The sequence below is a fragment of the Jaculus jaculus genome, chromosome 15 (assembly GCF_020740685.1).
Source record: "Jaculus jaculus isolate mJacJac1 chromosome 15, mJacJac1.mat.Y.cur, whole genome shotgun sequence".
Taxonomy (NCBI): domain Eukaryota; kingdom Metazoa; phylum Chordata; class Mammalia; order Rodentia; family Dipodidae; genus Jaculus; species Jaculus jaculus.
Window position 1 is genome coordinate 4,195,373 of NC_059116.1, and position 12,315 is coordinate 4,207,687.

At 46.3% G+C, this 12,315-nt stretch overlaps 1 protein-coding gene across 3 annotated transcripts in view; it reads left to right on the forward strand.

The window, feature by feature from the left end:
- The window catches only part of Malt1 (MALT1 paracaspase), a 57,706-nt gene extending 51,825 nt beyond the window's left edge, over window positions 1-5,881 (forward strand). For 2 of the 3 annotated variants that reach the window (XM_045135053.1, XM_045135054.1), the window contains 2 exons: window positions 276-401; window positions 2,375-5,881. In XM_045135053.1, the coding sequence (XP_044990988.1) occupies window positions 276-401; window positions 2,375-2,815 (567 nt within the window). In that variant the 3' untranslated portion in view covers window positions 2,816-5,881. Of the gene's footprint in view, window positions 1-275; window positions 402-2,358 lie in introns of all 3 variants that reach the window. The other variant, XM_045135055.1, reaches the window with a different exon arrangement.
- Window positions 5,882-12,315: the final 6,434 nt, after the last annotated feature.

Below are 12,315 nucleotides of genomic sequence, written 5' to 3' on the forward strand. Positions count from 1 at the left end.
AAAATGCTTTATGTCTGGCTGGGGAGATGGCTCAGTGCTTAAGGCTCTTGCCTGCAAGCCTAATGACCTGAGTTCTGTTCTACAGTACTCACATAAAGCCAGATGCACAAAGTAGCAATACATCTGGAGTTTGTTTGCAGCAGCTGGAGGCCCTGATGTGCCCATTCTCTCTCTCTCTGCTAGAAAATAAATAAAATTTTAAAAATTTAAATGCTTGAAGTTGTAGACAATGTCATGATTTCCACTGATTCATTATTGATAATCATATCTTGTAGGACCTTGATATTGATCCAAAACATGCCAATAAAAGGAGTCCTGAAGAAACTTGCAGTTACTTGGTATCCAAGGAGCTTCCTGAGCACTGCCTGTGCACCAGACTCAGCTCCCTCCAGAAGCTGAAGGTGAGCCACACTCTATGCTGACGACACCTCACTGAGTGACAGTGCCTGGAGCACACCTCCTCAAGTGTTAGAGGGAAGGTAGAGAACCATCTAAACATCAGCCTCACTCCCTGCTGACGCCTCACTGAGTGACACAGTGCCTGGAGCACGCCTCCTCGAGTGTTAGAGGGAAGGTAGAGAACCATCTAGAACATCAGCCTCGCTCCCTGCTGACGCCTCACTGAGTGACACCCATCTTCAGTAGGTCTGCTCAGTGCCCCTATTTGCTTTCAAATCTGCCCCTGATAGTGGCCTAATGAATGACTTTTGCCCTCTACACTTTTGAGAAGTTAGGGACATAGAGCATATCAACTTTTAAATATCTTGTTATTTCAAATAATGACTTCCTTGTTCGGTGACATCCTCACAAAACATACAGCAAGTTATAGTTGACTTACAAATAAGTAACTACATGGCTAAGCCTGCTAACAAAAACATATCCTTAAAAAATTGAAGGAAGGGGCTGGAGAGATGGCTTAGTAGTTAAGGCGTATGGCTGCAATGCCAAAGGACCCAGGTTCGATTCCCCAGGACCCACATAAGCCAGATGTACAAGGTGGTGCATGCATCTGGAGTTCGTTTGCAGTGGCTACAGGTCCTGGCACACCCATTCTGTCTCTATCCTCTCCTCTCCCTTTCTCTTCTCCTTTCTCTCTTCCTCTCCTCTCCTCTCCTTCCCTCTTCTCTCTCTGCTTGCAAATAAATTAATAAATTTTTAAAAATTGAAGGAAAAGGGCCAGGTGTAGTGGCACATACTTTTAATCCCAGCACTCAAGAGGCAGAGGTAGGAGGATCACCATGAGTTCAAGGCCACCCTGAGATTATATAGTGAATTCCAGGTCAGCCTGGGCTAGAATGAGACCCTCCCTCTAAAAACAAACAAACAAAAAAAAGCGGGGGGAATAAAAGGACTGGAGAGATGGCTCAGTGATTAAGGCACTTGCCTGCAAAGCCCAAGGACCCAAGTTAAATTCCCCAGTAACCACGTAGTGCCAGATGCAGAAGGTAGTACATGCATCTGGAGTTCGTTTACAGTGGCTAGAGGCCCTAGTAGGCCCATTCTTTTTTTCTCTCTCTCTCTCTGCTCTCCCTCAAAAACTTTTTTTTTTTTTTTTTTGGCTGGGCATGGTGGTACACGCCTTTAATCCCAGCACTTGGAAGGCAGAGGTAAGAGGATCACCATGAGTTTGAGGCCACCCTAAGACTACATAGTGAATTCCAGGTAGCCTGGGCAACAGCGAGACCCTACCTCAAAAAAAAAAATTTTTTTAGATTATTTCATAATTGTATGGCTAGAATGCAGCCAAACATTCAGAAAATGGAATGGGCGCTTGGCATGGGAACAGCAGACACCCACCTGCTGTAAGTTGTTCAGAGCCAGTCCACCTAGTCTCTCAGAGATGCTATGATTCAGCTAACAGCTTTAGCTTTTTTTTTGGGGGGGGGGGGGGTTCCAGGTAGGATCTCACTCTGTCCAAGGCTGATCTATAATTCACTATGTAGTCTCAGGCTGGCATCAAACTCACGGTGATCTTACTTTTGCCTCCTGAGTGCTGCAATTAAAGGTGCATACCACCACACCTAGGTTACTAGCTTTTATTTAAAAAAAGAAAACTGCTTAAACTTTGGTGGTGGTATGAAGACTTTCCAAAGCCATGCTGCTTGGAAAGGACCTTTTCTTCTTCCTCAGGAATATTATAGGACATGTCTGTGGTTTTGACCACTTTTCCGCTATAAGAACTAGAGCTCTGTTAAACTACAGGACTGAGTGAAGGAAGGACGTGGCCACAGCCTGTCCTGGCTTGTGTTCAGGGAGATGAGGATGAGGGGCTCTGGGAAAGGGCTGCGTGGACCTGTCACTGGGAGGAGGGCCTCTTTGAAGATCGATGGGCTTTCACAGCTGATTGAAATGTTAAAGGTCTTTTCCTTTGTAGGAGCAGCTGACCTTCACGGTGTGCCTGTCCTATCAGTACTTGGGGCTAGAAGAGCCTGTGGAGGAGAAGCAGGAAGTGAATGTCGGCAAGCCTCTCATTGCCAAGCTAGACATGCACCGAGGCTTGGGCAGGAAGATGCGCTTTCAGGCCTGTCTCGTGCCTGATGGGACTTACCACAGCTCTACAGCCACCTCGGCAGGAGCGGGACATTTTCATTCATCGCAGGACTCACTTCGTGCTGTTTATCATTCCCAGCTTGGGAATTTGGACACTGTTGTGCCATCAGAAAGGTGTCCCTGCAGCCGGACTCCGAACGCGTTTACGTCAAGCTGCCCGCCCCACCGGTCCTCTTGTCGGTTTGGTAGAAGCAGCGGGCCCGTGGAGACGACGGATGAAGTGCCCTTCAGTTTTTCTGACAGGCTCGGGGTTTCTGAAAAGTGACATCAGCATAATTATTGGTTGCCTCACAGGAGTCAGCACTTACATAAAGTGAGGCACTGTAAAAAGATAAATTTGTGTATATAAAAAGGAAATTGTGACAACTGTTTCCCTAGCAGGCTCGGGATGATGAGATGTTGGGCTAGCATTATTTTCCTAGCAGGCCCCGCCCGCTCTTTGTCTCTGAAAAGATTGAATTGGCTGACTTTTCTGTAAGATGAACCATGAGGCAAGGCTAAGGAGAAAGATCAGTGCTAGAACACTCACCTACTTTGTAGGAGACCGTGGGCTTGTTCCCTAGCACTGGGGGAAAATGGGGTGTGTGTGTATAATAAATGTGTTTTTTATTTTGACCACACAGAAGTAATAGCAGTAAAATACATTGTTGTAAAAAATATTTGAGGAGTGGGAAAGATGGCTCAGCAGTTAAAGGCGTATGCTTACAGGCTTAGATGCAATTCCCAAGCCACCCACAAAAGCCATATGCAAAAAGTGGCCCAAGCATCTGACATTTATTTGCAGCAGCAAGAACCCCTTCACACCCATACACATACGCACGCATGCACGTGCAAATGTTTATAATTTTTAAACCTGTTTTAAAACATGTTACTATATTTTGTTGGTCAAGGTAGGATCTTGCTTTAGCCCAGGCTGACCTGGAATTCACTGTGTAGTCTCAGGGTGACCTCAAACTCACAGTGGTCCTCCTACCTCTGTCTCCAGAGTGCTGGGATTAAAGGTGTGAACCACTAACCCCCAATGTTACTTTATTTTTAACACCAAGAAGAACCATCTTGGTCGTCAGGTGTAAGAACTAGTTTCATCAGTGGAAGGAAGAGATGGAGCCATCTTGTCTTAAGTTGGAGCTAAAACCAGAAAATAAGAATTCTAGATTTGTATTCTGGGATTTTTCTACTGTACACTGCCTTCCTGACAAGGTCTCAGACAGGTAGTATTTAGATGAAAGATAGGCAGGAAGAGAGAAATATGTACACGCGTGTGTAACCCTTTGAGAGTAGATGCTGACCTGTACGCTGTGGTTACGGAGCTTCAGGTGATAGGAAGTCATGTAAACCTGATGATGTTCTGACTTTCATGAACCACATGGGGCTGAAGATGTGTGTTAAACCCTCAGGGGCCAGGAACAAATTAGGCTGGACAGTGGGCAGCTGCCCAGCTCGGTCTTCTGAGCAGTCTCACTTGCTGACAGTGGCCTCAGTAGATAATGTCCTTACCATTTTTGGTTTTTCCTTATAAGCAGGTTTAAAGCCAACGGGATATCAGGGAACTGCTCATAAAAAGATTGAATTAAAGCTGGACATGATGGTGCACACAAAGGTAGGATAATGCTGTGAGTTCAAGGGCAGCCTGGAACTACAAAGTGAATTCCAGGTCAGCCTGGGCTAGAGTGAGACCCCACCTCGAAAAACCAAAAGTCCCACAAAGAAGATCCCACAGCCAGATGGCTTCACTGCTAAATTATACCAATTTGATTATAACCATCAGCTCTAAAAGCCACTTCCTAGTGTCCCTTAAAACCAAAGACACCGTCATGACGCTGCAGACCAATACACTGTGCACACAGGCACAGAAGTCACCCGGCCCTTCAGAGAGCGCTCGGCAGCCGAGTCGCCCACCCAGCGATGGCGTGCTGTGATCAAGTGGGATCTGCTGCAGAGGCAAGGCTGGCTAACCTCAAGACACTGACCAAGGCGTCTTCCCTGTGCACCCTGAATGAGATTTTATTTCACGGACTTGACGGTGAGGTGCTGGAGTCGCTTTCCCACCAACTGCATCTGTGACCTCAGTGCCGTCACCTGCACATGAAGCAACCGGGCCTCCAGTAAGGTCTGCAAGTTTTTTGATGTAAAGTTCAGGAAACTCACATGATGAGAGCTTAGATAACTAATATGTGCACAAATTTTATACAAAGATAAAATGGTGGGTGTTTTTTACTTTTATGAGTTTTTCTTAGGTGGGTTAATTACAAGTTATTTCCTATTTGAACCTCCTGCTGGTCATTTACTGTCATCAGTTGATGGTCAGTCATCAGAATTTATGGATCAATTGGAATTTTTTTATCTTGGTGTGTGTTCACGCATGTGCCTGTGGCCCGTGCATGTGGAGGTCAGAGGCAACTTAGGGTATCAGTCCTCACCTTCCACCCGTGTTCACTGCTGCACAACCTCAGAATTCTCCTGTCTCAGGCAAGAGATGGCTTAGCAGTTAAGGAACTTGCCTGCAAAGCCAAAGGACGTTCGATTCCCCAGGACTCACGTAAACCAGATGCAGAAGTTGGCACATGTGTCTGGAGCTCATTTGCAGTGGCCAGAGGCCCTGGCATGCCCATTCTCTATCTCTGCTTCTCTCTCTCAAATAAACAATACTTACAAACCATAATTCTTCTGTCTCCACCTCCCATCTTGGTGTAGGAGAGCTGGGATCATAGACGTTCACTACTGTGTGTTTTATGTGAACTCTGGGGATCTGACCTCTAGTCACGTTTGCATAGCAATTGCTTTTACCCACTGAGCCACCTCCCCAGCCCCTCAACTCAGAATTTGTGCATTCCTTTGTGAATTCATGGTCTGTTTTTCAAATTAACAATGAATTTGAATTCAGTTTGATACTGTGCATTTTATCTAGGCCTAACTAAAGTATATTACTTAATTTTTTGCAACCTCACCTACATGACATATTTCACATATTGACAAAATATACCCAGAACATGAGCATGTGTAAACATGTGTCTTATCTTCCCAGCTGGACAGTACTAAAACCACTTCAACATCAGACACAACTTTGGCTTTACTGCTGAGTCTGGTACTGCTCTGGGCTTCACTTCTCATGGACAGTGTGACTTGAATGTAGCACTTCCCTGTATGACATCAGAGGGCTAACAGTACTTTCTAGACTTGATAGTATTCAAAAAAATCTTTACTGTAAAGTACCAACTTGTTAGGTATGGTGGCTCACACCTATAATCCTGGCATTTAGAAGGCTGAGGTGAGGGTTGCCATGAATTTGAGGCCAGCCTGGGCTACAAAGCAAGATCCTGTTTCAAAAAAATGTTCCAACTTTTTTTAATCAGTGAGAATTGGCATGCAGGGCCTCCAGCAACAATAATCTAACTCCAGATGCATGCACCATGTTGTGCACATGTGCGACCTTGTGCTCTCGTATCTGGTTTACATGGGACCTGGAGGATCGAACTTGAGTCCTTAACCACTAAGCCATCTCTCCAGCCTGTGTTCCAACTTTTTTCAAAGATACCAACATTAGCTAGGCATGGTGGTGCACGCCTTTAATCCTAGCATTCGGGAGGCAGAGGTAGGAGGATCACCATGAGTTCAAGGCCTCCTGAGACTACGTAGTGAATTTCAGTTCAGCCTGAGCTAAAGTGAGACTACCTCCAAAAACAAAAAACAACCAGGTATGGTGGCATATGCCTTTAATCCCAGCACTCAGAAGGCAGAGGTAGGAGGATCACCATGAGTTCGAAGCCACCCTGAGTCTAAGTAGTGGAATTCCAGGTCAGCCTGGGCTAGAGCAAGACCCTACCTTGAAAAACCAATATATATTATGTATGTATATATTTATATTTTTTATATATAAAGTCTGTTGTCTCATCTGTGCTGCAATGTAATGGTTATTAAAGTCTTTATGAAGCATTCGTCTTTGTTTTTTGTTTTTGAGGAATGTTCTCACCGTAGCCCGGTCTGACCTGAAACTTATCCAAGGTTATCCTCAAACTTGCAGGGATCCTCCAGCCTCAGGTAGACTTCTGGAGTTGAAGTTGTGAGCCACCATGCCCAGCTCAATCACTGTACATCTTAAATGAGCTGGCTGGCTCCAAGCTGACGCCTGCCAGGCAGTGCATTGAGGACACCAGGTGCTGGCTGGGAGAGGTGTTCATGCTGTGCCCAGAGGAAGGCAGAGCCCCATTCTGCCATCACCCAAAGGGGCAAGGAAGGGTTGTGAGAATAGTGAGCATCTTGATGGGACACAGGCTGAAGCAGCAGTGGGGGGCAGCGAGGGAGTCCAGCAGAGCTGCTCAACATCCCACCCCAGCAGCAGCAAGGAGGAGCCACATGGGTCTCAGGAAATTTGTGACACAACTTCATGGTCAGAATTCTGGTAAAGCGGGCGGACCATTCCTAACCAGCAAGAGCTGACAGTGAACCTACTACCACCTGCTGATTCATCGCGTTGCTCGTTTAAGCTTGCATTATTTTAACCTTTAAGTTTTAAAAACTTTGAAGTTGGGCCGGAGAGATGGCTTAGCAGTTAAGCACTTGCCTGTGAAACCTAAGGACCCCGGTTCGAGGCTCGATTCCCCAGGACCCACGTTAGCCAGATGCACAAGGGGGCGCACGCGTCTGGAGTTCCTTTGCAGAGGCTGGAAGCCCTGGTGCGCCCATTCTCTCTCTCTCTGCCTCTTTCCCGCTCTCTGTTGCTGTCAAGTAAGAATAAACAAAAAAATATTAAAAAACTGAAGTTTTTGTGCATGTGTGGGTATGCAGGTGTGTGTGCATGGAGGTGCACGTGCACGTCCACGGCGTGCGTTGTGTTTGCTCATAGGTGGAGGCAGAAAACCTTGGGTGCTGTCCTCACATGCCATCTACCAACTGTTTTTTTTGTTTGTTTGTTTGTTTTTGAGGTAGGGTTTTCCACCCTAGCTCTAGAATTCACTATGTAGTTTCAGGATGCTTTTTTTATGCATGTGTATTTATGAACAAGAGAGCAATTGTGAGTATAGATCGTGCAACTCAAAAGAGGCTCATGCAAGGAGGAAAGATCTTACAGAAGAAGTTAGAATACATGTGATAAAAAATGCAAAGGTGAGCCAGGAGTGGTGGCACACACTTTTAATCCTAGCACTCAGGAGGCAGAGGTAGGATCACTGTGAGTTTAAGGCCAGCCTGAGACTAGATAGTGAATTCCAGGTCAGCCTGGGCTAGAGCAGGACCCTACCTTGAAAAACAAAAAAAATTAAAATACAGGCATCACATCACACTAATTGCTAATGTTATGTATAAAATATTAGAGTTGGAGGGATGGCTTAGTGGTTAAGGCATTTGCCTGCAATGCCAAAGAACCCAGGTTCAATTCCCCAGGACCCACTTTAGCCAGATGCACATGGGGGCGCACGAGTCTGGAGTTTGTTTACAGTGGCTGGAGGCCCTGGCATGCTCATTCATTCTCTCTCTCCCTCCCTCTTTCTCTATCAAATAAATAAATAAATAATTTAGAAATATATATTACACCAACTTTCCCATGAACAGCACTGAGAGGTGGGTGACTTACTAAAAGTTTAATAAGGGCCAAATAAATAATTTTTTTTTAAATGGCAAGTATTCCTACATTAAATTGCTAGGCACAAGAGCAATAGATATACCTACCACTTTCTATATGCTATGAATCAACACTTCATACTAAGTCTCATTTAACCCTCAACAGCCTTGTGATTATAGATGAAGAAACTGATTGTCAGGCTAAGCTCAGATGTCAGCGTACCAGGATGAGTCAAACCTAGACCACAGCCCAGGGTTCCCACCACCAGGCTGCCCTGCCTCACCACAGAGCAGCACGCGACCACTGTCAGCCAGTGCACTGGCAGCGCTACAAACGTTCGTGTGTAAGTGTGTAATGCAGTAGTAGGTAAACATCATGTCTAAGAAATGTGACCCTTCGAAGTTTACAGGAAGGGCCCCAGTTTGATAGAAGTAAGATCTTGAACCAGATAACTCCAGTGCTCAATCTTGTTCTCCAACCACAACGGAAGAGCCCATGGCTCTTGGTGATCACGTTTAACTGTCATTATTTCACCTTCTATGAGAAGCGGGGTTTTTTTTTCCCATGGTAGGATCTCACTCTAGCCCAGGCTGACCTGGAATTCACTATGGAGTCTCAGGCTGGCCTCAGTTTCACAGTGATCCTCCTACCTTTGTCTCAAGAGTGCTGGGATTCAAGTTGTGTACCAGAGCACCTGGCGACATTCTCCTAGGTGGTATAGCCACGGGCGCAGCTCATGCTGTGTAAATAACCCCCCACCCATGCTTATGCAGTCCACCCTGATGGGCCTGAGCGGGTTACAGATGCACACAAGAGAAAGAAATTGTTTAAAGGTTTAAAAGCCATGCATAGTGGTGTATGCCTTTAATCCCAGCACTAAGGAGGCTGAGGTAGGATGATTACTATGAGATGGTTCCTGTGAGATCAGCCTGAGCTAGAGTGAGACCCTCCCTCAACAACAACAACAAAAAATAAAAGTGGCCAGTTGTGGTGGCACACACCTTTATTCTCAGCACTTAGGAGACAGAAGTAGGAGGATCCTGTAAGTTCAAGGCCAGCCTGAGACTACATAATGAATTCCAGATCAGCCTGGGCTGGAGTGAGACCCTACATTGGAAAAAAAAAAAAAAGTAAGAAATAACGTTTTGCCACTTCCAACATTGTGTAGAATGCTCTTTTGGGAATTTTACAGACCTGGTGTCTCTCTGACGGCTGACGGGCTATATGACGTACATTTGTAGCAGATGTGATTCCTCTTGCTGTCTGCTGCCGGTTCTCTAGTGTCCCTTGTCCTCCCATCTTCTGTCCTCCCTTCTCTGTCAGCACTTGACCTCACCTGGGAGCCCAGAGGCTGCAGAGGAGCTGCCTGGGGCTGTGGGCAGGTCCGGGCTTCCCCTCCGCTTCGCCTAGAGAGCAGCTCTGCTTTGATCTGTGCCGCTGCCTTTCCAAGTAAGCTGTGGTTTGGTAGTCTCTCAGCCAGGGAGTTTCTAGTCTTGCTCAGTAGCCCAGACTCCGCATGGTGAGTCTCCTCTGGCACACAGGTGGGGTACGCACTGGTGCTGCAGGGGAGCAGGGGAGCAGGGGAACATCCCCGCGGGGCAGTGAGGGGCCGAGTCCCCTCCTTAGCCAGTCAGCTCCAGCTGCTGAGGACCAGCAAAGACCACGTGATGGCCCTGGGCCTGAGATTTGGCTCAGCTGCTGTGGTGGTTTGACTCAGGTGTTCTGAATGCTAGGTTCCCAGCTGCTGGAGATTTGGGAATTAACGCCTCCTGGAGGCAGTGTCTTGGGGTTGGGCTTATGGGTGTTATAGCCAGTTTCCCCTTGCTAGTGTTTGACACACTCTCCTGTTCCTGTTGTCCACCTGATGTTGGCCAGGGGGTGATGTCCACCCTCTGCTCATGCCATCGTTTTCCCTGCCATCGTGGAGCTTCCCCTTGAGTCTGTAAGCCAAAATAAACCTCGTTTTCCCACAGGCTTCTCTGGCCGGGTGATTTCTATCGCAATGTGAACCTGACTGCAACAGTTGGTAAGAGCACTTGCTGCACAAGCTCGAAGGACTAAGATGACCTCAGCTGGCATGAGTTTGACCCAACACACATAAAAATCTGGGCATAGAACAGGGCGTGGTGGCACACGCCTTTAATCCCAGCACTTGGGAGGTAGAGGTAGGAGGATCACAGTAAGTTCGAGGCCAGCCCGAGAGTACATAGTGAATTCCAGTTCAACTTGGGCTACAGCAAGACCCTACCTTGAAAAAACCAAAAAATAAAAATAAAATAAAAATCTGGGCATACAAGGCTCTTGGTTGTCCCCCAGAACTAGATGATAAGACTCTATTGCTAAAGACACGTCATGCTTGGAATACAGGTGTGGAGAATCAGGCTGGAGCTGAGTTGGAAGCCTCCTCCCTGTTGGCTAGCTGTAAGGATGCTGGGAAGACTCGTGTGGCCTGTTGGAGAGCAAAAGTCATTAACAGTCTTAACCACCAGTGGATCATGCAACTCTATGGCTGGCCAGCCAGGCCAGATATGCCAGTGGTGCAACGGTGGCATGTCTGTCACAGGGAAAACCAACTACTCTTTGATTAGACTTGAGGCCTACTCCATAGGAGGGAATTCCTGCCTGATCATGGAAAACCTAATCCAAAGCCTAGGGCTGGGGAGGTCATGAGCCATAGGGGTAAACTACTACTGTTGTCTGACTGGATGGATATATTATGACCACCAAACTGCCTTCTAAATACTTATGGTTATGCCCGTCTATTAAGGCTACTCTCACTTTTGGCTAGAGAAGCTCCTCTTGTCAGGTGGCAGTGACCACTAGGGAGACTCAAAACTCATCAAAGTGACAGTGGAGTGTTGAGCACTAAGACATCTGTATCCCTCCCTCCAAGTCTGAGGGACCATTTTGGAAGAGGTGGTGGAAAGACTGTAAGAGCCAAAGGAAGGGGAGGAGAGCTTATAATACCGTCCTCCAGACACCAAGTGCCCTTGACATTGTGACCTCACAGTGGCTGATGCTACCAACACAAGACCTGCATAATAGGAGGGAAAGAATGATGACATCAAAATAGAAAAGTCGGATGGAGAGATGGTTTAGCAGTTAAGGTGCTTGCCTGCAAAGCCAAAGGACCAAGGTTCAATTCCCCAGGACCCATGTAAGGTAGATACACAAAGTGGCATGGCGCATGCATCTGGAGTTCATTTGCAGTGGATAGAGGCTCTGGTGTGTCCATTCTCTCTCTCTCCCTCTTTCTCTCTGTCAAATAAATTTAAAAAAAAATTTTTTTAAATAGAAAAGTGGGGCTGGAGAGATGGCTTAGCAATTAAGGTGTTTGCCTGCAAAGCCAAAGGATCCCAGTTAGATTCTCCAGGACTCATGTAAGCCAGATGCACAAGGTAACACATGCATCTGGAGTTCGTTAGCAGTGGCTGGAGGCCTTGGCATGCCCATTTTCTCCTTCTCTGCCTCTTTCTCTCAAATAAATAAAATAAAATATATTTTTTCAAAAAAAAAGAAAAGTGACTAGTTTGAACAAAGGGATTCAACAGAGAGAGGATTTGGGTGGTGGGAGGGTATTATGATCATGGTTCATTGTTTATGTTTATGGAAGTTGTCAATAAAGGAGTTTAAAATTTAAGGAGCCAGGCATGGTGGTACACACCTTTAACCCCAGCACTCTGGAGACAGAGGTAGGAGGATGGCCATGAGTTCAAAGCCACCCTGAGATTACATAGTGAATTCCAGGTCAGCCTGAGCTAGGTTGAGATGCTACCTCGAAAAACCAAAAACAAAAGAGCAGTAGAGACCAGCAAACTAGAAAGGGGCTAAAATGGAGGGAGGAAAGGGGAGGACCTAAAGGGACGATATTGTATATATTTAAGTAGATGAACAGATTACTGGGGGTGGAAAGGCCTAAGTGAGGTCAGGGGAAGAGATTAAGTAAAGGCAGGGGAGGGGAGGGTCAATCAAAATCTAAGAGGGTGTGAATAAGCCATATGACAACTGACATTTTTGGACAGTGGAGCATCCAAAAGCCATATCTTGTTACTAGAAAAATTTCATGCCAGGGATAGAATACCTTCCAGGAGTTCTTGGACAGGGAGGACACTGATGCCCCCAAAACATTACAAGCTATTGCCAAGGCTCTTGGTTTACCACAAGGAATAGATGGTAAGACTCTATTGTTGAAGACTCCATATACTTGG